Source organism: Periplaneta americana, chromosome 13 (assembly GCF_040183065.1).
Source record: "Periplaneta americana isolate PAMFEO1 chromosome 13, P.americana_PAMFEO1_priV1, whole genome shotgun sequence".
NCBI lineage: Eukaryota > Metazoa > Arthropoda > Insecta > Blattodea > Blattidae > Periplaneta > Periplaneta americana.
Genome location: NC_091129.1, coordinates 126,823,323 through 126,849,574, shown reverse-complemented (window position 1 = coordinate 126,849,574; position 26,252 = coordinate 126,823,323). Strand labels below are relative to the sequence as shown.

General features: G+C 36.1%; 2 protein-coding genes across 2 annotated transcripts in view; both read right to left on the bottom strand.

Moving 5' to 3' along the window:
- Kpc1 (Kip1 ubiquitination-promoting complex subunit 1) overlaps window positions 1-6,888 on the bottom strand; it is a 43,022-nt gene extending 36,134 nt beyond the window's left edge. The window contains exons 1-2 of the mRNA XM_069844176.1: window positions 6,507-6,888; window positions 736-835 (exon numbers count right to left, since the gene is read on the bottom strand). Of these exons, the coding sequence (XP_069700277.1) occupies window positions 736-833 (98 nt within the window). The 5' untranslated portion in view covers window positions 834-835; window positions 6,507-6,888. The remainder of the gene's footprint in view (window positions 1-735; window positions 836-6,506) is intronic.
- A 10,993-nt stretch (window positions 6,889-17,881) lies between these two features.
- The window catches only part of LOC138712405 (scm-like with four MBT domains protein 2), a 37,548-nt gene continuing 29,177 nt past the window's right edge, over window positions 17,882-26,252 (bottom strand). Inside the window, exons 14-16 of the mRNA XM_069844175.1 lie at window positions 20,898-21,165; window positions 19,168-19,396; window positions 17,882-18,248 (exon numbers count right to left, since the gene is read on the bottom strand). Of these exons, the coding sequence (XP_069700276.1) occupies window positions 18,096-18,248; window positions 19,168-19,396; window positions 20,898-21,165 (650 nt within the window). The 3' untranslated portion in view covers window positions 17,882-18,095. The remainder of the gene's footprint in view (window positions 18,249-19,167; window positions 19,397-20,897; window positions 21,166-26,252) is intronic.

Genomic DNA, 26,252 nt, shown 5'->3' with positions numbered 1-26,252 from the left:
GTTTCGGGTCAGGTAACTTTAAATCACTGCTTACGTAATATAGGCTACACAAGTTGGCGTATGGTACATAAAATACAGCTCTCAATGGTTCCTGTGTAATGCCAATTCCACTGCTACAAGCGGTGTTTTGTACCACAGAATAGTAGGAGAACACTTGAATGACATTGACATTTGGGGCATTAAAAGGACTGTTGCTTTTTAATGCTTCGTACAGTATCCATGGATAATGGATATCTTTCCCAACTTCTATGTCTCAAATATATTAAAATAAATTGTTGTCATCCTTAGTATTAAAAGATATTAGGGCCTACACAGAAACCGAAGCAATGTTTTTCTGTACTTGAATTCATACAACAAACATTTTCAAAAACAAATGAAATAAACTTAATACAGTAATTACATGTACAGTGTACCCTTTTTTTTACTTAATTATAGGCATAATAAGGTATTGCAATACATTATAGCACAGTTTTGTTTCATTTCCCTAATGTATCATTAAGCATTTCTTAAGCATAGCATAACTTTAAACTTGCACTGCACAGATCAGTCTTCTACAGGCAGGCACCATGGAATGGAGCTATTCAGAGGCATAATTATTTATTGATTGTCTGTCATCAGATTGGTGTGCCTTGTATAGGAGAGAGCAGCCATGCCAGAAGTGGCAGCTAGTGACTTTTATAAAGAATTTCTCTACATTACCTTTTGTAAAGGTATCTAATGTAACAGATAACTTACTTGGATGGAGGTGAGGATGATGTAGGATCCGGTTCACATATTCTAGAAGTGTCTATTTCTCTCCCGAAAATATGACGTATTATTTCATCCACTTCCATGGCTGTGAAATAAAAAAAATACTTACTTTTCATTCAGTGTATTACAAATGAAGGAAAAAATGCAACCACTGGAAATAAAACAAAAATGAAATACAATTTTGTTATATGTTTTATTACAAATTAGGCTCACCCATTTCAATTCTGAGAACTGAAATGAATGAGTACTTTTACTAAATATTAGGTTCCATTATATTACACTGTATCTCAGCAAGTCCTGAACTGAGAACCATTAAGGGATCACTAGTAATTTGGGAAAGGAACTGGCGACTGTATAAACTGCATGACTGATAAATCCATTGATTCATTCATATTTCCATTGCTCTTGCTCATCTTTAAAACATTAAAACCAATTAATTAGTATTTAATGTTAAAAAACTGTAGGATTACTTGAAAAGAAGGTATGAAAATTTAACATCCTAACAGACTGTGAACATAAAACGAATAAATTACATGTAGGTACAGGTATTTATTTCATTATCATAAAATTTACTAACTAGTGAATAGTATTTTTAGAGTAAATGAGTGACCAATATTAGTGAACTAGCAAAAGATCAGGAAAAGAGTAGTAGGAACTGTATAGTGGTACTGAATTAGATTACCGTAATATCAAAGCATTAGAGTAACGAAGGTGTGAATAGTAGGAATTATAGATGATGGGAATAAGTTGTTATAGTAAATAATGAACTGATAATAAATCGGCTACAGAAGTGAACTGGTAAAATATATGTGAACTAGTGAATAAATAATGAATGGCAAAATAAAGGTAGGATTAAGTATTAAATAGATGATAGACTGAGCAGTAAGGGGGGAGATAACGTGTAGGAATAGGGTATTTTTAATAAAGTGGACTGGAAAGAAGTGTTATTTGTAATTACTGTTATTGGTGGCACCATATACATGAAGATGTGAGGTCCAGTATTACATGTAAGAAATGCTGTGACGAAATATATATCATATATCATAAAATTTACAGGTAAATAGAACAGCATTTCTAGTACTGGTAACCATAGAGAATAAAGACTTATTTCTAATCAAATTCATGATTCCTTTTTGCATGTCCCACTGTTAAATTAATATTGAATATAATAATTTATCAGTAACTGATTAACTAGTGGACTTACTAGTATTAATTATGTAAGTCTGTGCGGCTTACAGCTGTTTCGGTGCGTCATCACACCATCTTCAGAGCCTACTAGATCTCGGTGTCATCTCGAACTTCTCTGCCTGTTATGTGGGTGCGTTTGATTGTTGAAAGGCGTTGAATAGTGGAGTCAAATAGTGTGTGTGTACTGAAATTGATCTGTGTGTTGAGAATTTGATCAGGGTGTGTTTTAGTGTGTAGGATTTCCATGTCCGCATTTATGTTGTTGTATGTATGGTTAGCATTGGTTATGTGATTGGCGTATGTAGATGTATTGTGTCCTCTGGTTATTGCTTTAATGTGTTCTTTGTAGCGTGTTTGGAATGATCTGCCTGTCTGTCCAATGTAGAACTTGTCGCAACTATTACATGTGAGTTTGTATACACCTGTGTGGTCGTATTTATTTGTTTGTGTTTTTTGTGTGTTGAGATGTCTTTGTAGTGTGTTTTCTGTTCTGTATGCTATGTTGTATTTCTGCTTTCTGAATGAAGATGCGATCTTATGTGTGCTTTTGTTTTCATATGTTAGTGTGATATATTTCTTGTGTTCTTGTGTTTGTGTTGTGTTTTGCGTGTTTTTATGTTTGTTAAGTTTTTGTTTTGTCTTTCTTATGATGTAGTCTATTATGTTTGGATTGTAACCGTTTTCTTGTGCTATGTATTTGATTGTGTTCACTTCTTCATTGTAGTGTTGTTGGCTCATGGGTATGTTGAGTAATCTGTGTACCATTGTCCTGAATGCGGCATGTTTGTGTTGTATGGGGTGGTTAGATATGTTGTGTATGTGTGTGCTGGTGGTAGTTGGTTTTCTGTATATTTTGAAGGTGTGTTTGTTGTCAATTTTTGTTATGGTGATGTGTAGGAAATTTATGGAGTTGTTGTTTTCAAGTTCCAGTGTGTATTGAAGTTTTAGGTGTAATTTGTTTATGTATTGGTGTAGTTTGTGTATTTGTCTTTTGTTTCCTTTGTATAGTATGAGTATGTCGTCTACGTATCTGTGCCAGTATATTATGTTGTCTGCATATTTGTTGTGTTCATTGTTGAGTACGTATGTTTGTTCTATGTTGTGTAAAAATATCTCTGCTAGTATGCTGGATATGGGTGATCCCATTGGCAATCCTTCTGTTTGGGTGTAGTATTTGTTGTTGTTGTTGCTTTGTTATGATGTCTGTGATTTCGATGATTTCTTCGATGTGTTCTTGTGGTGTGTTGTTGTCTATGAGCATTTGTTTTAGTATCTGTAATGTGTCTTGTATTGGTATGTTAGTGTATAAGTTAGTGATATCGAAAGATGCTAGTGTTGCTAGTGACTTACATAATTAACACGAGTAAGTCCACTAGTTAATCAATTACTTATATTCAAGTGTTAAAAGTAGTGTACGCAAGATTCAAAATGGATTATCAATAATTTATTGTAAAATATTTGCGTTATACCTAAACCGATATGAAATTAACGTGATATTCTCCTTTCTTATAAAAAATGTAGAGAGCAAATATTTTCATATAAAATTAATAATAATAATAATAATAATAATAATAATACTTTCGCCTCTCAACTTCCAACTAGCATCCATATCGCAGAGGATACGTGACAGTAAGCTGGGAAGATACTAATAGGACGTTGTAAGGTGGAGATGTAATGTACCTCAAGTCGCCTTAGTATTCTACAAATTCGTCAGATGATAATTTTCCGAGATTGGATGTTGTGCAGATAGAATTGAGCTACCAGTATTAGAAAAAAAAAAGTACTAGAGAATTACTGAAGATTACAGCTACTCATAAGTTCTAAATAAAGAACCAAATTAGAGTAGGTCTTCCAAACTGCTTACACTCAGCACAAAATGCCTGAAATGTGTTTGTCTACTAACTGAATACTTTGAGGTGATAGGTTATCAAGTTTCAATAAACAAAATAGTAAACTCCGTTGAACACAGTACTGCTATGCTAGTGTTCAGGGAAAGCACAATAGATATTGATAGTCATGATATACGAAATCATTTACTGATACCCCTTCATAATCTAATCTAATCTAATCGAACTAGCTCAATATCAATTCAGTGTTTTTTTTTTCAGATTACAAAGAAATGAAAAATAATATTCCCTCATCTCGTGCAGATTTTCATTTCGCCCTAAAACATGTTAGAAATACGTGCAACTGTGCATAATATCTAATATCTATTATCTAATAAAAATAAAATGTAGCTTACCAACCAATTTAGGTACATAACATAGCAAAAATGACAAGGATGTGTGGAAAGAGTACACATATAGCCATTTCATAAAGAAAATACAGTGCATATTTAATACTAACTTTAAAATTAACTTCATACAACATTCATTTGATAGCTATGATGTAAAGGGAGCAACAAAACTCAGAGAAAGATTGCAGAAATTGAAGTCAGAGAACATCTACTCGTAGCCACTTTGTTCAATTAAAACATCCAAGGAACTGCCAGAAAGAGAACCCTGGAGTGCTTGGCTGATCAACTACGTTATAGGGAAGCCCAAAATGATGAAGAAATAAAATTGAAAAAAAGAAATAATAGAAACAAATATGGACGATACTGAACGAAAAAATCTACTTCATTACATTGAAGAGATATTCGTTCCATAATTATTCTGGATTTATACGTTGCACTTATTTCTTGTAAGTCAACAACCAATTGTATTCTGGCACAAAAAGTACAAAAGAATTTTGACAGAAGAAATGTTGGATAACATTGCAAATCTAGCTTTCAGGTATAGCTCCCTGTGAAGCTGATTTCAATAATTTCAAGGAAAAAATTGTTCCGGTGCTGGGTATCGAACCTGGAATCTTTGGCTAAGCGCACCAACGCTCCACCGACTGAGCTACCCAGGAACTCTACCAGACAACAACTCAACTTTTTCCTTTATATCCACATACCTCAAAGTGGGCTGACAAACCATCAAACATTGGTAACATTGGTTACTAAACGAAAAATTCCTCTAAAATATCCATTCTGGGAATTTCTCGTTGTGTGTCATGAGCTACAACCAGGCAGACATTTTGTGGATGGGTTGCGAATAAAGTGCATGATGGAGAAATAGACAAATAGGTATCTTATTTCCTTCTCCAACAAGGCTTGGTTCCATCCTCACAGCTACGAAAATTCACGAAATTACCTCTACTGGTTCACATCCAGACATAATTCAAGAGTTCTCCTTTATGACGAGAAAGATATTGTATGGTATGCCATGAGTGTGGAAAGAATTATCGGACTTATTTTTTCAAGAAACAATTAATGTTGACAGGTATGTACAGCTGTCATGCTACGAGATGGCAGAGAAATGTTCTAGGTGGGGCATGGGAAGCCATGGCACATGCGCATAGTAGCAGTACTCCATAACTTACCCCTATCCCACCTCGAATATTTCTCTGCCATCCCGTGGTACGACAACAGTACGTGAATCTGATTTTATATTCATTTTTTCACGAGTTGGCCGAAATGGAACGAAATTACGCATTCTTTCAATAGAATTCCACCACTTCTCATACAGAGTACTTTTCCCTGCAAGAAATTAATCAAGTATTCTGGACAGAGTCATTTGTGTTAATTTGTGGCCCCTTTGATTCTCCAACTTGACTCCATGTGATTTTTATCTTTTGAAGGATAAAGTGTATAGGAAAAACCTAAGCACCTGAGAAGACCTCAAGTACCGGTATAATACAGAGCGGTCTATGACATTCTCTATGGCACTCGGCGGCAAGCGGAACCAGTGTCAGCTGACACAGGGCTCACTTGCCACTGAGTATTGTAGAGGATGTCATAGTCCGCTCTATCTCTCTCTCTATTATATATATATATATATATATATATATATATATATATATATATATATATACACACCAGAATAAGCAAAATAAGGCACAGACCTAACAATATTACATTCATCCCACGAAGAAGAAAATCAAAATTATCTCCAGCTTAAGTTAAAACTTAAGACAGAAACTGTTTCTCTGATAAAATCTCCATGTATTTCAAGGGCATATAAAACTCCACACGAACCTTTGTCAGATGATGGAACATTTGTTTGCCTAAACTCTTAAGGCAATCCTTAAAATATTAATTAGGCTATGTCAAATTAGTTTTAAATTAATCAACACCATTTTTACTAAATTCCAATTTTTGGCGAGTAGCTAACTTATTATACATTTCTATTTTTTATACAGCAAAGAAATATAGAAATGATTTTGAGTTTATCTGCAAATGTTTAGGTCTGCTGTTAGCCAGTACATTGTCTTACTACCCTTAGCTTGTTGAAATGCAGCTTGCATTCATTCACCTGCTAGTTATAAATCCTATTATTACAAAATACGAATTCGTTATAATACAAACCATACGTAGAAACCAAGTGTCTGTAATGTTTTTATCCATCTTTATACAAAACATTCCTGTGACCTAAAAAAATGTTGACACATAAAGCAAAATATCCTAACCTGTCATCGTTAAATAATTTAGGCCTACTAAAAATTATTTAATGTGTAAATTCAATTCAATTTTAAATACTTGCCTTCATAAAGTCATCCAAGGCAGCAATGGTCAATGACGTCTTCTTATGACAGTTCAATCAAAAGTATTATAACCAGACATTTCAATACTAAATTTAGGCCTACCAGCTGTTAGCAGTCATAGCAGATACAGCACTGGAATTTAGTACTGGCCAACGCTGACCAAACTCTATGGCATGGTACTATAAAATTTGATTACTAAAATTTTGAAATACACAATTTAACTTTAATTCACTGCTTCATTAGTCCATTTTTATCAAAATAACAGCCACGCCTACTTCTCAACCAAATTTCTTCAGGCGCCATATTTGGCTGATATTTGATCACTTCTGTATCACGGATTCACGGAGGTTTAAATGGATTGTACTTTATCATAGGAATTCGATTATTGCGCCGTAAACAGATATTTTTTTAATATAACAGATAGACTATACTGTAACATTTAATATAATGTGAGCAAACGTTTCATGGGAAACGTCCCGCTCGATTCTGAAATATGTGCAAAATTGACGAAGAGAGGAAAATAATACTGATAAGAAATATGAATAGAAATGTGATTTTGAAATCTACAGCACAGTCTTTGGTGCGTAATATGGGGGGGGGGGAAGGATTACCGGTAATATTTTCGTGTTAATTGGTTTAGCATAGACCTATGTTTACCGCTGTGGAGTAATGGTCAGCACGTCTGGTTATGAAACGAGCGGGCCCGGGTTTAAATCCTGGTTGAGGTTTTTCCCCGGGTTTTCCCTCAACCAATTGAAGCAGAATTGCTGGGTAACTTTAGGCGTTGGACTTCGGGCTCATTTCGCCATCATTAATTCACATATCATCATCCATACAATAGCCCGAGTTAAGTTCACGGTGCAGTGTGCTGTACTTGTACAAGAGCGCGGCCGTTCGGCTACCTAATCATTCACAAGAATAGGAGTGGTATGCACAATAAGCATCAGGCTGCAGTGTAAGCCTTCGGGTCCCTCCTCTGTACAAGAGAGAGAAAAAAAGAGCCTATAATTTTACAAGCGGAAATATCCACAAGAGTAAGGTGCCTTGAACATGTGATGCTGTAAAAACAGATTTCGAAATATTTACGGAAATAAACGTTCACAGCTCTCTGATACCTAGGCTACCTACTATCGGTTGTTAAACGTCCCGGATTTTTCAGATCATACTGGAACCCACTTCTATGTCCCGACATCCTTAAAATCTGATTTTAAAATAGATGAATGCATAATGTTTACGATGAAATTATTAATAGCAGCGATTAGTGAGTAATGCTGTCGGGTTGTTTACAGTTTAAAGCTAATATCAAACTAGACAGCGAAAATAATTGGTTATTTATGTATTACTTTCAATGTTACCGTACATAGCATTATCGTATTTAAATAACCAGCAATGCGATAATCTATACCTGCTACATTGACTATAGGTGCATTCCCAAACCCACACCGGCTGACTGCACTATAAGGTTTGCTATGTACCCAGATATCGCGCAGGCAATTCCACTCGTTCCTAGCCAGTTCCTCTCCTTGCGTCGCCAGCCGGCATTCGGGTAATGCTATATAAGTAATAGTAACGGAATGATGAATGGTAGAATCACAGTCTAGTATATACAGTCGCGAAGCTCAATACGTAGTAAATATGCAAACATTAGGTAGTTGCTCACCACTAGGGTCGCTAATATCGCCTCATTACAGGCAATGCAAAATAGTACCGTCACAATCGGTTGTTTCTAGCACCCTCAAAACTCAAGCTTCGTGACTGTATATAGTAGACAGTGGTAGAATGTTAAATGTTATGTTTTATTTAACTACGCTCGTAACTGCAGAGGTTATATCAGCATCGCCGGATGTGCCGGAATGTTGTCCCACAGGAGTTCTTTTACATGCCAGTAAATCTACTGACATGAGCCTGTCGCATTTAAGCATACTTAAATGCCATCAACCTACCCTGGGATCGAACCCGCAACCTTGGGCATAGAAGGCCAGCGCTATACCAACTCGTCAACCAGGTCGACTGTATGGTAGATGTCTAATATGAGGAAACAGGAGAATCCCAAGAAAAACTCAACTGCGACCTTGCCTGCCACAAGTGTTACTATCTGTCTACTATAGACTTTTTAATGAAAAATCCCAGGCATGATCAGAACTCGAACCCAGACCGCCTGCGTGATAGGCTGAAGGTCTGATCACTCAGCCACCAGCTCACCACAGAGATGCACAGGCACTCACGGTTTTGATATAGGCCTATAAAAGGTAAAGGTATCCCCGTAACATGCCATGAAGGCACATGGGGGGCGTGGAGGTAGAGCCCCATGCTTTCCATGACCTCGGCACTAGAATGAGGTGGTGTGGTCGGCACCACGCTCTGACCACCTTTCACCCCCGGGAAAGACCCGGTACTCAATTTTATAGGAGGCTGAGTGAACCTCGGGGCCGTTCTGAAAGTTTGGCAACGAGAAAAAATCCTGTCACCATCTGCGATCGTACCCCGGACCTTCCAGTCCATAGCCAGCTGCTCTATCAACTGAGCTACCCAGCTGCCGATATAGGCCTATATTTAAAAAAAAAAACTGATTGCCAGTCCACTTGAGTTCTGACATTGCAAATCACAATACACATACAACACAACAGAAACACAGGGAAAAACACGATATAAAAAAACCCAAATTGGACTTAAACAAGAACCACATGGAGCTACAACCAGCTACTGCCTTTAACCAGATGATTCAAACTAGGCTGATGGGGCGCTGCTAGCAGTGAGAAGGGAGTCACGTGATGAGTCAGTTGCTGGCGAAGTCGAACATGCACTACTATACCAGCTGCTGGTAAATTACTCGTCAGCTGGTAAGAAGCAGCTGTCTATAGCCAGGCAATTACATTTATTTATTTTATTTTATTGGGTTATTTTACGACGCTCTATCAACATCTAGGTTATTTAGCGTCTGAATGAAATGAAGGTGATAATGCCGGTGAAATGAGTCCAGGGTCCAGCACCGAAAGTTACCCAGCATTTGCTCGTATTGGGTTAAGGGAAAACCCCGGAAAAAACCTCAACCAGGTAACTTGCCCCGACCGGGATTCAAACCCGGGCCACCTGGTTTCATGGCCAGACGCACTGACCGTTGCTCCACAGGTGTGGACAACTACATTTCAAAGTGCCCAGAAATTAAATGCTCCTATCAGTCAGACTGGAGTGGTGTTGAAGTCTTTTGTCATGAATCTCTTGGAAGAGTACAAATATGCTTCTGTGAAGTTTACTCTAGATAGCGTAATATAGAATTGTTCTATTCCTACTACATTAGCGTATTTTAGGTCAATCTTAAAATGTAAAATGGCCTACCTCTCTGTCACACCTCTGTCTCTCGTTATCAGTCAGGGGTGTGGAACAATGATGTCATGTGCTGCTCAAGAACAGAAGCACTGTTTTGAATGTTGCCTGGCAATAGTCGAAGTTCACACTGTGCTACTGGACGACTACTACCAGCGAGTTACAAGCTAGTCTGCCACAGCTATAGAAAACTATGTCTGAAATTGGTACTTTTATAGAATCAAAATGCCTATTTAGCATGTTTTGTCCCTACATTTTTCAGTTTATATGGATTTTGTTTTTTAAATTCTCGTCATTGGTCATTGGCTGATCGACATTCACCCGTATGAAGCCAGTTATGTAGATCAATTTACCGACAGAGTCGTTGCCCAGGGTGCACCATAACAGGCCATCATATTTAGTGGTGTGATCGGGGGTTGCTTTATTACTTTATAGCATTTGGAATGTGCGGAACACAATTAATGACTATACATTCAGTTATTGAAAAAAGAGAAAGTTGTTATTTTCTAATGCCAGGCGTCTGACAATAAAGTCATTTGACCTCTTGTACTCCAATATTTTTCAAAGATATATTATCATGGCCAGCCACTGAAGCACAGATTTTGAGGTGTTCCGAATCCACTTCTTGGTTTGAGTTGCACAATGAGCAGTTAGGGGACTGATATATTCCAATTATATGCAGGTGTTTGGCCAAACAATCATGGCCTGTTGCCAATCTAAATGCAGCTACAGACGATTTTCGTGGTAAATCGGGAATTAACTGTGGATTATGATGCAGAGAGTTCCATTTTTTTCCTTGAGATTATGTTATCAAATTTTGTTTGTTGAAGTCTATGTATGTAGATTTAATAAATCTTTTCACAGAGTAATATGCAGATTTAGTAACAGGTCTGTAAGTAGCAGTGCTGCCCTTCTTTGCTAGTGCATCCGCATTCTCGTTTCCCAGGAGTCCACAATGGGATGGTATCCATTGGAATACAATTCTTTTATTGAGTGATATTAATTGAAAGAGCATTTTCGTTATTTCTACTGTTTGAAATGAAGGTGTGAAAGTGAAAGAGAAAGTGCACTCAACTATCCCTCCTGCCTGGTATTATAGCTAACTCTACTGTATAAAACAGAGTGTGATATGTGCATTGCTTAAGAGAAAATCGAGTTTCAAGATATTGACATATGGTGTTTTTCAAGTTAACGGATGGGTTTCAAGTAGTACAGTAAATACTAAAGAGCATTTTATCCTGTTTGTTGCTGAACAACACGCTGTTTTCTCGAATAGTACAGTACATCTTTATTATCAACCTAACATCTCATTCGCTGTAGCAGATTCCTTATGAATAGTTGGCCATGCAAAAATCTCTTCGTATAAGAGTTGGACAACTTCTACTTCTGGTATATACGGTTTAAATTCTCTTGTGTCCTCCATTTTCTTGTCATTTATGAGGAGAAAACGAATAGGGTATGCCTTACTAGCTGATGTCACAAGGTCATTTGCCAACCTAAACTGAAAGTGATTTTTACTTTGGCCTCCACGCCCATCTGAAAAAATGTGTAAATGTTCAACATCATTCATACTGGAGGTCTCCTGGAGATATTTCAGATGGACTCTTGGTTGCTACAGCCCTATGGTCATATTTTGGATTGTGAATACAAAATACACTCACAGTCAGCTGGTGAAGGTAGAAAGTGTCTGGAATAGGTATGGTGGGTAGTTGCAAATTTATCATATAGTCAATAAAGAGACCCCCTACTTCCTTATTAGATTTTGTCTGGGCTCTTACTTCTCCAATTTTATTAAAAACATTTTTAGCACAGTGAAGATGAATGTTATCTCCTCTCCTGCATGCACTGTCTTTGCTGTGTCATTTAAGAATATGGTTTTTAATTTAATCGAAAGTTCTTCAAATGTGGAGCATATGTCAACCTGGGGATGACTTGTCGATAGTTTTTGTAGTTACAGCAACTTCCGACATATCCATTTCACAGACAATATTTTCAAACTCTGCTAAATGCATAAAATCACATGTAAACTATAATGAAATTGCCTCAATTACATTCACAGCCTACATAAGCCACCTGTTATTGTGAAGACATGGAGAAACAAATGGAGGAATATGTAGTGAAACGATCAGCTGTTTACCACTGTTTACTAGAGAAATAACACAAGTCACTCAAAGGAACACAAAAAATCAATGCCTTATGTAATAACACAGATGAAGCCTGACATATATAATTATTGCAGGAAACAGTGCATATGTTACCGGTACTGTAGAATACGAATACGCTCTTAACTCATTGTGGTGAAAAATTGACTTATGTAGTTTCTCAAATAACCAATTCAATTGTTTTAAAATGTTATACTTAGTTATAACCTAACTCGAAGTTAGCTGTAACAACATATACAGTACTCTAGTAAATTGCAAGATATTTTACAGCTTTAAATGTAAATATTCAAACAAATACAAAAATGATCAGTGCCATAGATATTTTTAAATAATATGCTAAATATTCTTATCTCTTACATAATTGACCTCTGCAGTGGCTGAATGGTCAGACCTTCAGACTGTCACACAGGTGGCCCGGGTTCGGTTCCCGGTTAGGTCTGGGATTTACTTGTGGCGGACAAGGTCGCAGTTGGGAGTTTTTCCCGGAGTTCTCCCATTTTTCCCCCAAATTAGGCATTTACATCATTCTGTCACCATTTCTTTATCATTCCCCGAATGCCAGCTGGCGACGCATGGAGGGTGCTGGCCTAGGGACGAGTGGGGTTGCCTGCTCGAAACCTGGGCACACAGAGAACCTTAGTGTGGTCAGCTGGTGTGGGTTTCGGAATGCGTCACCAGAGGATTAGCGCAATAGACCTTAACAGGTCGCAGTGCTAGGCCATAGTGCCCCTCTCCATTAAATTCAATTCAATTCTTACATAATTTCTTTTGTTGTTGTTTGCAAGTTATGTTAGTGCATTAAAAATTACCGCAGAAAATCCAGGAAGACTAGAACATAGGTTACCACCTACTCTTCATGTCTTACGGTTAATAGTAACCCTAATGCTACAATAATATACAGTATTCTCTTATAAAGATTAATAAACCACACTCTTTCAAAGTAACTTATAATACCCACATGGGTTGTTGTACTTAAACTTATTAATCCATTTTGATTCTTGCGTACACTACTTTTAACCCTTGAATATAAGTAATTGATTAACTAGCGGACTTACTCGTGTTAATTATGTAAGTTTGTGCGGCTTACAGCTGTTTCGGTGCTTATCACACCATCCTCAGAGCCTACTAGATCTCGGCGTCATCTCGAACTTCTCTGCCTGTTATGTGGGTGCGTTTGATTGTTGAAAGGTGTTGAAAAGTGGAGTCAAATATTGTGTGTGTACTGAAATTGATCTGTGTGTTGAGAATTTGATTGGGGTGTGTTTTAGTGTGTTTGTAATGCGGACATGGAAATCCTACACATACAACCCAAGAACCAAAAACTCAACACACTAGAACAATACGAAATATACAAACACACTAAAACACACCCCAATCAAATTCTCAACACACAGATCAATTTCAGTACACACACAATATTTGACTCCACTTTTCAACACCTTTCAACAATCAAAAGCACCCACATAACAGGCAGAGAAGTTCGAGATGACGCCGAGATCTAGTAGGCTCTGAAGATGGTGTGATAAGCACCGAAACAGCTGTAAGCCGCACAAACTTACATAATTAACACAAGTAAGTCCGCTAGTTAATCAATTACTTAAACTTGTTGTTTTCACAACCCTAATATCGATGTGATGTGGAGGGATGGATTGGAAAAGATGTGTGGATCTTGCAGAAGAGGAGGAAGAAGTGGAAAATAATTTCTTTATTATTGTGTTCATATACTGAAACATTAAGTCCATTGCAATACAGATAAAAAAATTATAAAGGACGAGAGTTTTGTTGTTGTAACACTATTTCACTTTACACAGCTTCTTCTATTGTTCACAGAAATGGATATGTAATTATAACCAATGTGTACTTTACTTTTGGTCAATCCTAGAATCGAATTCAAACTGTAAAACTAAGTCATGATTGTTTCTGAACAATAAAAATGTCAGAAAGAATCAAATAACCATTATATAAAATTGGTACAATATCCACAGTAAGTTATCTATATCAAAACTGACATATTGTTTAAAGCATTATGGAATGACAGACAGTAAATTGTTACAAGTGTGTTTTTTCTCGTTAAGAAGTCAATAAAGCTGGTAAGTATACTATATGCGGAAGTAGTATGAACTTCAGAAATGGTATTATTTCCATTCTCACTTCTATAGGAGACTTATGTAACATTACAGAAATTATATTACATACAACAGTTGCAGGAAATATATCTTTATAAAGGAGTTAAAATAATAACAATATAATACATTAATTTCTCCAGAGAAAAATCAGAAACCAGTTAATATTATTCCAAAATATTTTTGTTATTGAAAGTACAAAATGTAACAGAAATGAAAGATAATTCTAAGGTAATAACCTCTTCTTTTCTTAAATAAATCTTTAGAACAGTGAATAAATTAATGCAGTAACTACTCAATATACGATAAATTAATGTGCACAAATGTTCTGGTTAAAGCATGACGAATTAAAAACAAGGTATATATTCACACTTTCATAAATGTTTCATGAATTATTATTTAATTTAATAAATAATGATTATATAGAACAGGCTTTCTATTAATATGGAATTATTATTTTTAACACTTATGATCTGATCTGCATATTTAACTATGAGTATTAAGATAAATTAATATTATTTTGCCTTTGAAGTGTTAAAGGTATGTAGCATGATATAAAGTTCATTTTTAAACAAATTGAATCAGAATTAAATAACATGTTACGAAGAAACAGTATAGTTTCAAGATTATTAATTTTTTTGTTTTATATGATTGATATTTTACAGTTAGGTGATATAAATATGAATGATAATTTTGGTTGTGAAGTTATTAAATACATAGCAGACGTAATTCTACATACAGATCATAACAGAGGAAAGAATGAATATTATAGAACTATATACAGTTATACCCCACTTCCACATTTTCACAATTTATATATTATTTAGTTGCTTTAGTTTTCTATGTTCACAATGTTATTTTTATTTCGTAGTATGTATTTGCAGTAGGGAGACTTCAAATATTTTTAATTCTGAGCTTAGGTCAATTTAACTTATTAAAAGACACTGAGCTACGCATAACTAACACCAATATATAACTAGTTCTATGTCCTTCCACATTTCCAATATAAACCTTTCAAAGTGAAATTTGTAATTTCCAATACCCTACCTGTTTTATATCAAATGTTTCTTCCATACTAATGGCTATATTGACGAGTGATATTTTGAATTGAGGACTACTGTACTGTATCCAGAATGGCCAGAAAGTGATGCAGAAACTCACCAAATGGTTAAATTATGTGTAAACCAGGAACAATTAGAATAGGTACTGGTATCAGTAGTATATCTCATGATTGTTTTGCTGGGTGTAATGTGACAAAGAGTTTGGCGTAAAAAATTTAAAAGTATTTTTTTTTTTCTTTAGACAGATGACGAAGCATTGCTGATTCGTCAAGGCAGCTTCAGTTCCCACAATAATTTTGTGTGACACCATGACAATCCATATGTAACACTAGCTGCAATCAGGGCTGGGCAGTATTTGAAATACATTTGTATTTTGTAATTTGCAATTATTTTAGAAAGTATTTTGTATTTCGTATTTAAATACATAAAATTGATGTATTTTGTATTTCAAATACTCAAGATACTTTCTTCTTCTTCTTCTTCTTCTTCTTGTTTAAGTTTTGGATTTGTATTTGAAGAATGAACTTCTGCCTTATTTGCCTACCCATTTCAGATGTGCTAGCCATACACTTAGTTTTCTTGCCACAACTGATTTCCTTAATGCCGTAAAGAAATCTCCAACAGCATCAAGGATCCATCACCCAACACTTGCTAAGTGTTCAGCATTATGGAATGGGTCTAGGAGACCCAAATCCTCAGAAATTATGTCAGATGTCTTGAAATATTCATTAAAGTTTCCTTGCACAACTCGATGGAATTCTCTTTATGGCTCAGTCTCTCAAATATTGCAATTCAAACGTGATATAAACAGTATATGTGAAAAATTGGGAAAGCCAACCTTCGAAGATGCTGAGTTTCAGTACCTTGAAGAATAGTGTGTAGTTCTGAAACCCATTGCCGTAGCCCTTGATTTAATGCAAAATGAGAAAACGTGCTACTATGGCCAACTTCTATCCACATTAATTTCCCTCAAAAACAGATTACATATTATGTTATCTAGTAATTTACACCATCTATTCCAAGTAACTCCAATCCTAATGAGTTCGCTTTCATCAAGATTTAAAGTGATGTTTGATCTGACCCTAGAAGCAAATTGAGCTATTTTGGCAGCTTGTTTCCACCCATCATTTAAGATGAGATGGCTGCCTGACACTGCCTCACCAAATGATAAGAAGAGGATACAGAATATGTGTGTGAAATCAGCTGAGCAGTTCTGGCTACACCTTTGGTCAGTTCAAACGCTGAAAACAATTTTTATGTTTTCAACTCAAGTACAACAGACTTTGAAAAGCAAAAAGAAAAGAACTTTTCTACTGCGGAGTATGAGCTCATACAATTCTTCAATGGCAAAGGGACAACCCTGTGTTTTCTAGAGAATTACCCAACAGTGAAACAAGCTTTTATAATTACCCAACAGTGAAACAAGCTTTTATAAAGTATAATACAAGTTTGTGTTCCTCTACGCCTGTAAAAAGACTGTTTTGTTTTGCAGGATTTATTCATTCACCAGTAAGGGGATCCTTACCCGATGAACTTTTTGAGAAACTGGCTTTTTTGAAAGGGAGCAGTAATTATTCATATGTAGCACAATTTCATTGTTGACTGGGAAAAGGAAGAATGTTCAGTTACAGTGTTTATATAAAACTTCGAGATAAAAACAATTTTAATGTTAATATAAATTTTAGATTTTCGGTAATATTCTTATTTCTTTATATATTGTATCAGGTATTTGAAATACAAATGTATTTTGAGTATTTGAAATACAAATGTATTTTGGTTATTTTTTTTTTAAGTATTTTGTATTTGTATTTCAAATACTATTCTTTGAAGTATTTTGTATTTGTATTTGAAATACTTGGATGTCAGTATTTTTCCCAGCCCTGGCTGCAATGAAGCGCCAATGTAGTTCGATATCCTTGGTACCAAGTTGGTATGTAAGGAATCTCAATCCGTATATAGGCTTTCTTCGAAATGTAATCTTGTCTTCTGCCGTATCTGCACAACGAAAATGTCTTCCTTACTACTAAACAAGAAAAGAACTCGACAGAGTGTTTCCAAAGATGAATTGGTAGAGGTGGAGCAGTATCTTGGTTACTGAGAGCCAGTAAACAGAGTAGTGTTCATGGAACCATTACTTTAGTAATAGGTGACATTTGTGTCGGGTTTAGTAAGATATTTTCTGCTATATCAAGATGCAAGGACGACTTACGAATACCTTTCATAGATGCTTATTACCATTCTTGCTTTCTCTGTTCTACTTAATAAATTTACTTTTAACTTCAGTTTCATCTTTACCCCATATTGTCACACATTTCTCTCATTATCTGATTATCTCAGGAAATAGGTACCCATTCTCAATTTATAATTACTAGCGTGTCATCCATGTTACGCTTATGCAGTAGTTTCTGACCACTTTGAACATTACCCAGATCTGATAAACACAGAAGTTTATCACAGTAACTTCGGCTTACATAGAAATTATTACAGTAACTTTGGCTTATTAAATGTAGTTTCCACATTATCACTCACATGTATATATCACTTAGCTCAATTTACAATTTTTTCTGTCTCCTGAAAATTGGAACGTGAGGTTTGACTGTAATAAAATTGTAAATCATAATTTCTTTAAACAAATTTAAACATTTGCATGCCTACAAAATAAGAACACAGCATCAGATTAAAATGCATTGCACTTAAAACATAAGAACTTAGGGTGTCAGTTCTATCATTAGTGGCAAGATGTGGTGACATACTTTAGTAGATGAAAGAATCCACACCTCTTCCGCTCTCACTAATTTAATTATGGTATCTTTTCTGACAATTATTGTTTTCTTTGTTAGTGCTTTTAGCACAAAGTACGAATACTGTTGAATATTTTAACAGGACAGAAAACAGTGAGAACAATTTACATTCAATTTTTACGGTTCACTTCCTGTCACGTATTGCAGATAAAATGCAAGTTTGATTCTTTCTATATGTTTACAAAGTCTAACAGCTTGCTTTAATCCGAGATATAAATTTTCTCTAAGAGTGGGATAATTAAGCATCATAAATGCCTGTCCATCGATGAGCTGAAAAAGAGAAAAATAACAACGCTTAGCTATAAAATGTATATTTTAATATTATAATGAGAGAATTTAATGAAACATGAAACCTTGGGAATGTATTTTCATATACATATTCACAAATGAAAGCAGTAGACTCGTTTAACCTAAATACAGAGCAAATGTCCACACCTCTTGATTTGAAGTTCATAATGTCAAAATTTTACAACAAACCAATAAGATAAACTTCTGGGTGTTCATTTCAAAGTGTGTCATGACGTCACTGTTGTTGAGTCAGCGATTTGAAGTGAGTTTCAGCTTATGTGTCAGAGAAGTTGCCTATTATTCAAGGCGTTCAATCTGAACTTGAGAAAATGTACGGTATAACTTGAACGTCGTAGCAACAGATGGCGGTCTGTGTGCTACCATAACCTCTTTCCAACTGTGTTTTGCGCGGGCAAGTCGTACACAGGGTATTTGTTATCGGTTGCGTACCGCAACATCCCACAACACAAATCAAATGCTCCGTGTCCATGTTGACCGTCGAAGTTAATGTCAACAAATACGGAAGTAATCGTCTTAACCCTCTCCCCATATCCCGACAGTAAGAAAAAAACTCACCTGTACGTGTTTCCAAACAGTTCACATTTCTGCCACTACCAGCGTTACCGTACGTATCGGTATATACTCTTCAGAATGAACGCCGTACTTGCCAGGCAACTTCTCTGGCACATGGGTAATACTCCTCTGCGGAAATGTAGGAAGATTGAATTCTCTAGGCTCATCGGCTAGCCACATGACGGCATACAGCGAACCATGACACACTTTGAACTGAACATGCAGTAGTAGGATTTAAGAGAACTCATCGGCTCCAGGATCAGTAACATTTATCTGTTGTTGACTTATCATGTGGGAGGATGTGTAATGCAGGAATAAAATAACATACCTCGTCTTTACATTTTTGTGCCACTTCAGCACAATCGTCAGTTTTAATTAGATACTGATAGACATCATCTTGTGTCCAAAGGAGAGGATTAGAATCAAGCTCAAGCAGATCCTCTTGCTGAGGGGAATGTCTAGTGCGCAATGACACAATCCCATTTAATCTGTCAGATTCGTGTGTGCTGTCCAGAGAGTCCTGCTGCTTTTCAGAGAATGATTTCAGTGTCACAGTGCTGTAACAAATGGGATAAAGAAAAACGAACTAAATTACACATTTGCCAATCTTCATCATGACAGTCTGAACCAAAGCAAGTGGACTTCACTGCAGAATTGACATACATTTCGCGTTATGTTTATGACACTGCTTGCTCTTTTTCCCCAGCAGATAATATTTAATTTCTCTAGAATAAACAATTTTGGAGACATATAACCAATTGTTTCTTCATTTGTCATTTTATCCTACGAAAAAAAAAAAGATCCATTTTTGTGTAAATGGCGATTCTGTGTTATTTTAAATGAAGACATATTAATTTTCCACTTGAAAATGATTATATTGTGTGTGTATTTTCCATACGAATTGACTTGTAGATATTGACTCTGATAAAAATGCTTCAATCGTTCAGAAGAAATCTCTGTAGGCTGCTCAGAAAGACAACATGTCATAAAGCTCTTTTGCAGTATCTTTTTTTTTTAGTAGGTTATTTTACGATGCTTTATCAACATCTTAGGTTATTTAGCATCTGAATGAGATGAAGGTGATAGTTACACAGCATTTGTCATATTGGGTTGAGCGAAAATCTCGGAAAAACCTCAACCAGGTAATTCGCCCCAACCGGGAATCGAACCCAGGCCACCTGGTTTCGCGGCCAGATGCGCTAGCCGTTACTCCATAGGTATGGAGCTTTTGCAGTATCAGAAAAAAATTATTGAAAATGTGTATTTCCGTGAAAATCTCGAAATAGATTTTCTCAACAACACAGTACCTTTTTGTACTTGGTATAATAATAATAATAATAATAATAATAATAATAATAATAATAAATAATAATAATAATGATTTATTTTAGCTGGCAGAGTTAAGGCTGTAAGCCCTTCTCTTCCACTCAACCAGCAAGAAGTATACATACATAGGTATGTATGAACTTACAAAGAATTCAACAATTTGATTTAGATAAGAGCTACATGTATACAAGACTTATTTACGAATTAAACAACAAAATACTATGAACTATTAATTAAACACTGAAATACAAACTATGTAGCAGAATTAAGCTAAATACATAGAATGTTAATATATTTCACATAATGTTAGATAATAGAAAGAGATTATTATGAGACAATTTTGAAAATACAGCACTATCAGGATGCATGTCTAAAGGAAGGAGTAACAATGTAGACAGTGATAGTTTAAGTCAGTATGATTGGAGTGAAATGCTAAGAAGGTTATCTTTTAAGCTATTTTTAAAAGTGTTTATTGTCTTGCAGCCCCTAATACTTTGTGACAGGAAATTCCATTGTTGCGAGGTGGATACTGTAAAAGATGATGAATAACGAGATGTTCTATGAAGTAGGAGGAAGTAAACATTCTGGGTAGCTAAATTGAATAATTTTCTCTGTACTCAAATTTTAATTACATAACTATGGAATGTTGTCCTACATACATAAAAGGAAATAAGTGTTCAGAAACAGAAACAGAGGCTAACTGCACACACATTTTTAGTAAGAGTACTATACCTATGAGCTGAAATATTTTTCCTCATGTCCATATACGGTGTTTCACTTGAATTTGTTTTCCATTGTTTTCGAGTCCAGTGGCCGGCACGCATTTGAAGAGCAAAGTTTGGTAACTTCGCTCCTCTTGTCTTTATTTCCGAACGTGGAAATTCCTTCTTGCGATATTTGCGCCTGCCTCCACTACCACTACTGCCTACACTTCCTGCTGGGGAAACTCCAGTAGATCTTAAGGCGTCTGCCATATCTTGACTAGCATCGCTATCATTCCCTATAATGAAAATCATACAAGTTTTATAAGTGCCCAAGGAACGAACATGACTCCACCCCTGTGAAATACTTGTACCTGAGATTATTTCCTTCAATTTTGTCAGAGTGTTATACTCATACTGTAAAGCAAGTAAAATTCTCAGTCTAATGTGCTCTACTCACGTTGTGGCTTTTGCACGCACAGAAACGATACACCTATCAGGCATGTGGCATACTGATAAGGTGATATGTATTCAACCAGATTAAACAAAATATGCTGAAAAGTGTCCACTGTCCTTTTTTTAATACATTTTTGGCTCTTACTTAACACGTTCTCCATCACTCACTCAAGTTTCTTCGAGAAACAGAGGTTATCTCCTGATGGATATTATGCCCAAGATCTTCTAAGGTGCATGCATTTGTTCTGTAGGCTATACTTTTATCTTTTAATGAACCACAAATATAAAAATCACAAAGACTCACAGAGGGCTACAGTCTAACACTAATGACTCTGTCCTGGAACACTTCATTAATTTCTTGTAGGAAAATATTTGCTGTGTAAGTGGTGGTAGAATCTTGTTGAAAGAATGCATTATTTTGTTCCATCTTAGATAACTCTTGAAAAAAGGGATGTAAAATGAAATTCGCATATCTCTCGGCACTGTTGCTTTAAAAAAAATGTATGACAATTTTTTCCCCACTCACGAATTAACAGTGTTCAATTGGTTAACTCTCTATAAAATACCTGAGTAGAAAAATTGTATGATATACTTGAGTAATAATAATAATAATCCTTGGCACTACAACCCACGAAGGGCCAAGACCAACCAGCCGGCTGCTGGCCTCACGGCCACATGCCGAAGTAGAGGTGGACGATCATCTACCCAGAATGGAGGTATCGTGTGGTTAGTACGATGAGTCGCCCCCCCCCCCCTGCCATTATAGCTGGTTTGCCTAACCGGATTTCGATACCTATTGTAGGAGTCACATCACGATGCTGGATGGGCACCAGTCCCATACACTGGCTGAAATTTCATGAGAAAATTTCTTCCCCCATGAGGACTTGAACCAGCGTGCATTCTGAAACGCGAGTCCTAGGCAGGATGCCTTAGACCACGATGCCACGGCTCAGGACTATACTTGAGTAAGAAACAGTGCACTGTTAGATGAAATGATCCATGATCTGAAAAGGTTCGTATGTGAACAGCTAGGAACAGAAAATAGAGTAAAATTTTTAGAGAAGGATAGGTGGTGTACTTTCATGAGCAGGCACTCTGAAAACAAATTCACTGAATTGTTGAAAACTGTACAGTTTTTTTTTTTTTTTTGCAATCCCAGCCCATAATGCATCTGTGGAAAGAATATTTTCCTTCTTAAATGTTCATTGGACAGATGAAAGAAATAGGCTATCTACAGAATGTATCATGAATTTGCTGACTGTCTCCTATAAATTGTAAAGATGTCACTTATTCTCAGTTCTTTGACAGCATCAGATCTAGAAATGAGTTTCATCAGAAGGTTCAAGGGAGCGAGAAGTAGGCTTATTCTTTTCTGAAAAAGTGAATGATATTCAAATGAATGTTTATAATTTTTGTTAAAATAAAGCATGTATGAAAAACCCCCCGATTTTTCATTTTTAAATATGGTGACCTTAGGAATCACACAACACATCTAGGTTCAACTATCTTCCCACCATCAGAGGATGTGTCTTAATATCTACTCTCCCACTAACAAGGAAAGTTCTCCAACTGTCATTGCACAATTTCGGCGATAATGTTGTCATAAGACAATTTAGGGTCACTGTTTAACATGTACCATTCAGTGATCACAGTCGAAGAATTTCTTTTGTCAGTGTTAGAATTGAAAGTTCAAGTCACAGGAAGTATATATTTCAATAACCACAAAAATCTTCACTGACTTACCAATTCAACTTACCTTAAGGCAATGACAATAGTTCAGTTGTTTTTATATCGACAGCCAATAAGGAATCAAGTTAACACTGACTTCATGTTTGAATTTAATTCGGTTATTACCGTAATAAATTGTCCGTTATCTTTTAAATTTATATTGAGATATGAGGTTTACTGGAAGTTTTTGAAATCGACAATGCATTTTAAAACATCAAGTATATACCGTGCACCATAACTTCTATATATAGGCCTACAACCAAATTCCTGGAACAAGAGTTTGATTCCAATATTGAGTCAGGTCTTTACAAACACACAATTTCATCAAAAAGCAAGAGGAATTAGTTCAAATTTTCCTTTGATTTTGAAGGATGTATAAAGTAGCGCACGCACGCACGCACACACACACACACACACTAGGGACATTAAATCCAGACGTTTGAGATGGGCAGGGCATGTAGCACGTATGAGCGAATCCAGAAATGCATATAGAGTGTTAGTTGGGAGGCTGGAGGGAAAAAGACCTTTGGGGAGGCCGAGACATAGATGGGAAGATATTAAAATGGATTTGAGGGAGGTGGGATATGATGATAGAGACTGGATTAATCTTGCTCAATGGATAGGGATCAATGGTGGGCTTATGTGAGGGCGGCAATGAACCTCCGGGTTCCTTAAAAGCCAGTAAGTAAGTATATATATATATATATATACACACACTACCGGTCAAAAGTTTTCGATCAGCTATGAAAACAACTATATACTTTATTTCAATGTACAAACACATTGGAAAAACTAAATAGACCAACAAAATAAATATTTTCTCTCTCTATCATTATGATATGATAGAATATTGAAAACGAAATCCCTGTTTTAACCACAAATCCATAGTTGTGATAGGTGATCGAAAACTTTTGACTGGTAGCACAGTCTACTATATACAGTCACGAAGCTTGAGTTTTGAGGGTGCTAGAAACAATAGACTGTGACGGTTCTATTTTGCATTGCCTGTAATGAGGCGATATTAGCGATCCTAGTGGTGAGCAACTATCTAATGTTTGTATATTTACTACGTATTGAGCTTCGCGACTGCATATAGTAGACTGTGCCGGTAGTGTGTCTCTCTCTCTCTCTCTCTCTCTCTCTATATATATATATATATATATATATATATATATATATATATATATATAACCGAGTCACAAAGAAAGGTGGTTGAGACAATTCTCTTGAATAAAATTCGAGTGATCGTGCACTATTTTGAGATGCTGTAGAAACGTCGTATTTTATAATTTAATCACTTATTTAACATTACTTTTAAGTCAATAACTGATAATGAAGTGATACTATTCCGAGCAAGCCTGCACTGCTTATCACAAACAGTGGGGGTAATCTTAACATATTGAGGCTTGGAGGCTCCCTCATTCCACCCATCAAATCGTGTATTATCAATATTAGGTTTTATACACCCTTCATTAAAATTTTTACAGAAGTGCTTCATCATAATTTTAAAAACACTGAGTGAAAGAGCAATATGTTACTTGCTCTCAAATAAAACTAGTAAATTGATAATGACTCAGCAATAATAACTTATTTTAAATGAAAAGAAAAAAGGCAGAAGTAAATTTAATTATCTTTGTTGAAATTAGACATACAAGTTTTAAAATTATAATTTGTAATACAATACTATCACAAAATTTATAATTGGGTCCTTTTTGTATACGTTCATTTGGAATGCTTCCACAACACTGGTCTATAACAGCATCTTCGAAGTCGAGTTCTTTTACAAAAGTAGCATTTCTTACAAAAATTTTAGATTGTCAACTGGCAGGCTTCTTTAAAACAATGACCAGTTTAAGTAGTATTTTGTTTCACATAGTCCGCAACTCACTCCTCCCTCTGGACTCAGCAGCAAGTTATAGAGTTTGTAACTTCTAACGTGATGTTTGCATCACGAGGAACCTAGATGTAAACAGAACATGGTATCTATTACAATACTGATAAAGTTAACTGGGAAAATTTCCCCAATTTCGGAACTCGGAACTGTGCTATGCCCACATTGTGCGACACCACCAGAGGCCATCAACCTAGACTATGGCATGGGTTGGCCTAGTAAGTAATCCGTCACTGATCACAAATCTTACAAGAGGTGAGAGGACCTACACATCAGTCTTAAGGTACGGTCACACGTCGCTACTTTTGCAGCGATGCAGTACAAAAAACTGCGCAACTCTTGTACTGCAACGTGTGAACAACGGTGCAACTCGAAAAGTAGCGGCTGCCGAACCTGCTGCTCGCTACTTTTTCATGCTGCGTGCAGCTTAAAAGTAGCGACGTGTGAACAGGGTTCTCAGGGTTGCAGCCGCAGCATTTTTGATATCGGTTTTGTTGAAACTTTCGCTGCGGTTGCAACCAGTGTTACCACCCAAATGTGCCAATGATACTTTTATTGTTTGGATATATTTTAATGTTAAATGTGATGAAAATAAATTATTTGTAACAGTTATTAAATACACAACACAGTCTGAACATAATTGCTGACGATATAATTCATTTTTTAAATTTTCCGTAGCGTAGTTCCAAACAGGAGGGTTACCAACATTAATTACGTGAATATACTGTTGGTTATCATTTAAGTATATAGGCGTTTTTAAAAGCTTTATAGTAAAAATAATGTCAATTTCTGAATACTAGATACGACAGAAAAGCAAATAATAGATAAGGAAGCTTTCGCATGAGTTTCTTAATAATGTGAACATAACCACAAAATGTATATTGAGAAGTCAACATGGAGATGGAAACCTGCAGCATGACTGCGGCTGCAAAAGTAGCGCCTTGTGTGTGAACAGACTCGCAACCTCCAGTTGCAACTTTCGCAGCACTCGGGTTGCGCAGCATGAAAAGTAGCATGCAGCGCGCTACTTTTGGCTTACGTGTGAACACGACATGCAACTTTTGCAGCTGCAGTACAAAAGTTGCACTGCAAAAGTATCGATGTGTGACCGTACATTTACTGATGAAAAATCACCAGCTACAGATCAGGAAGCAAGACCAGAAATGAGAGTTCACGAGAGAGGAAAGACTGGGTGATCAGAAAGAGAATTTGTTTCAGAATGGTTAATATTACACGAATCTACAGACACAGAAATTCATCTCAGACCAGAATTTTATCTTCCCCGTCCGTAACCACTGGTGATGTAACCAT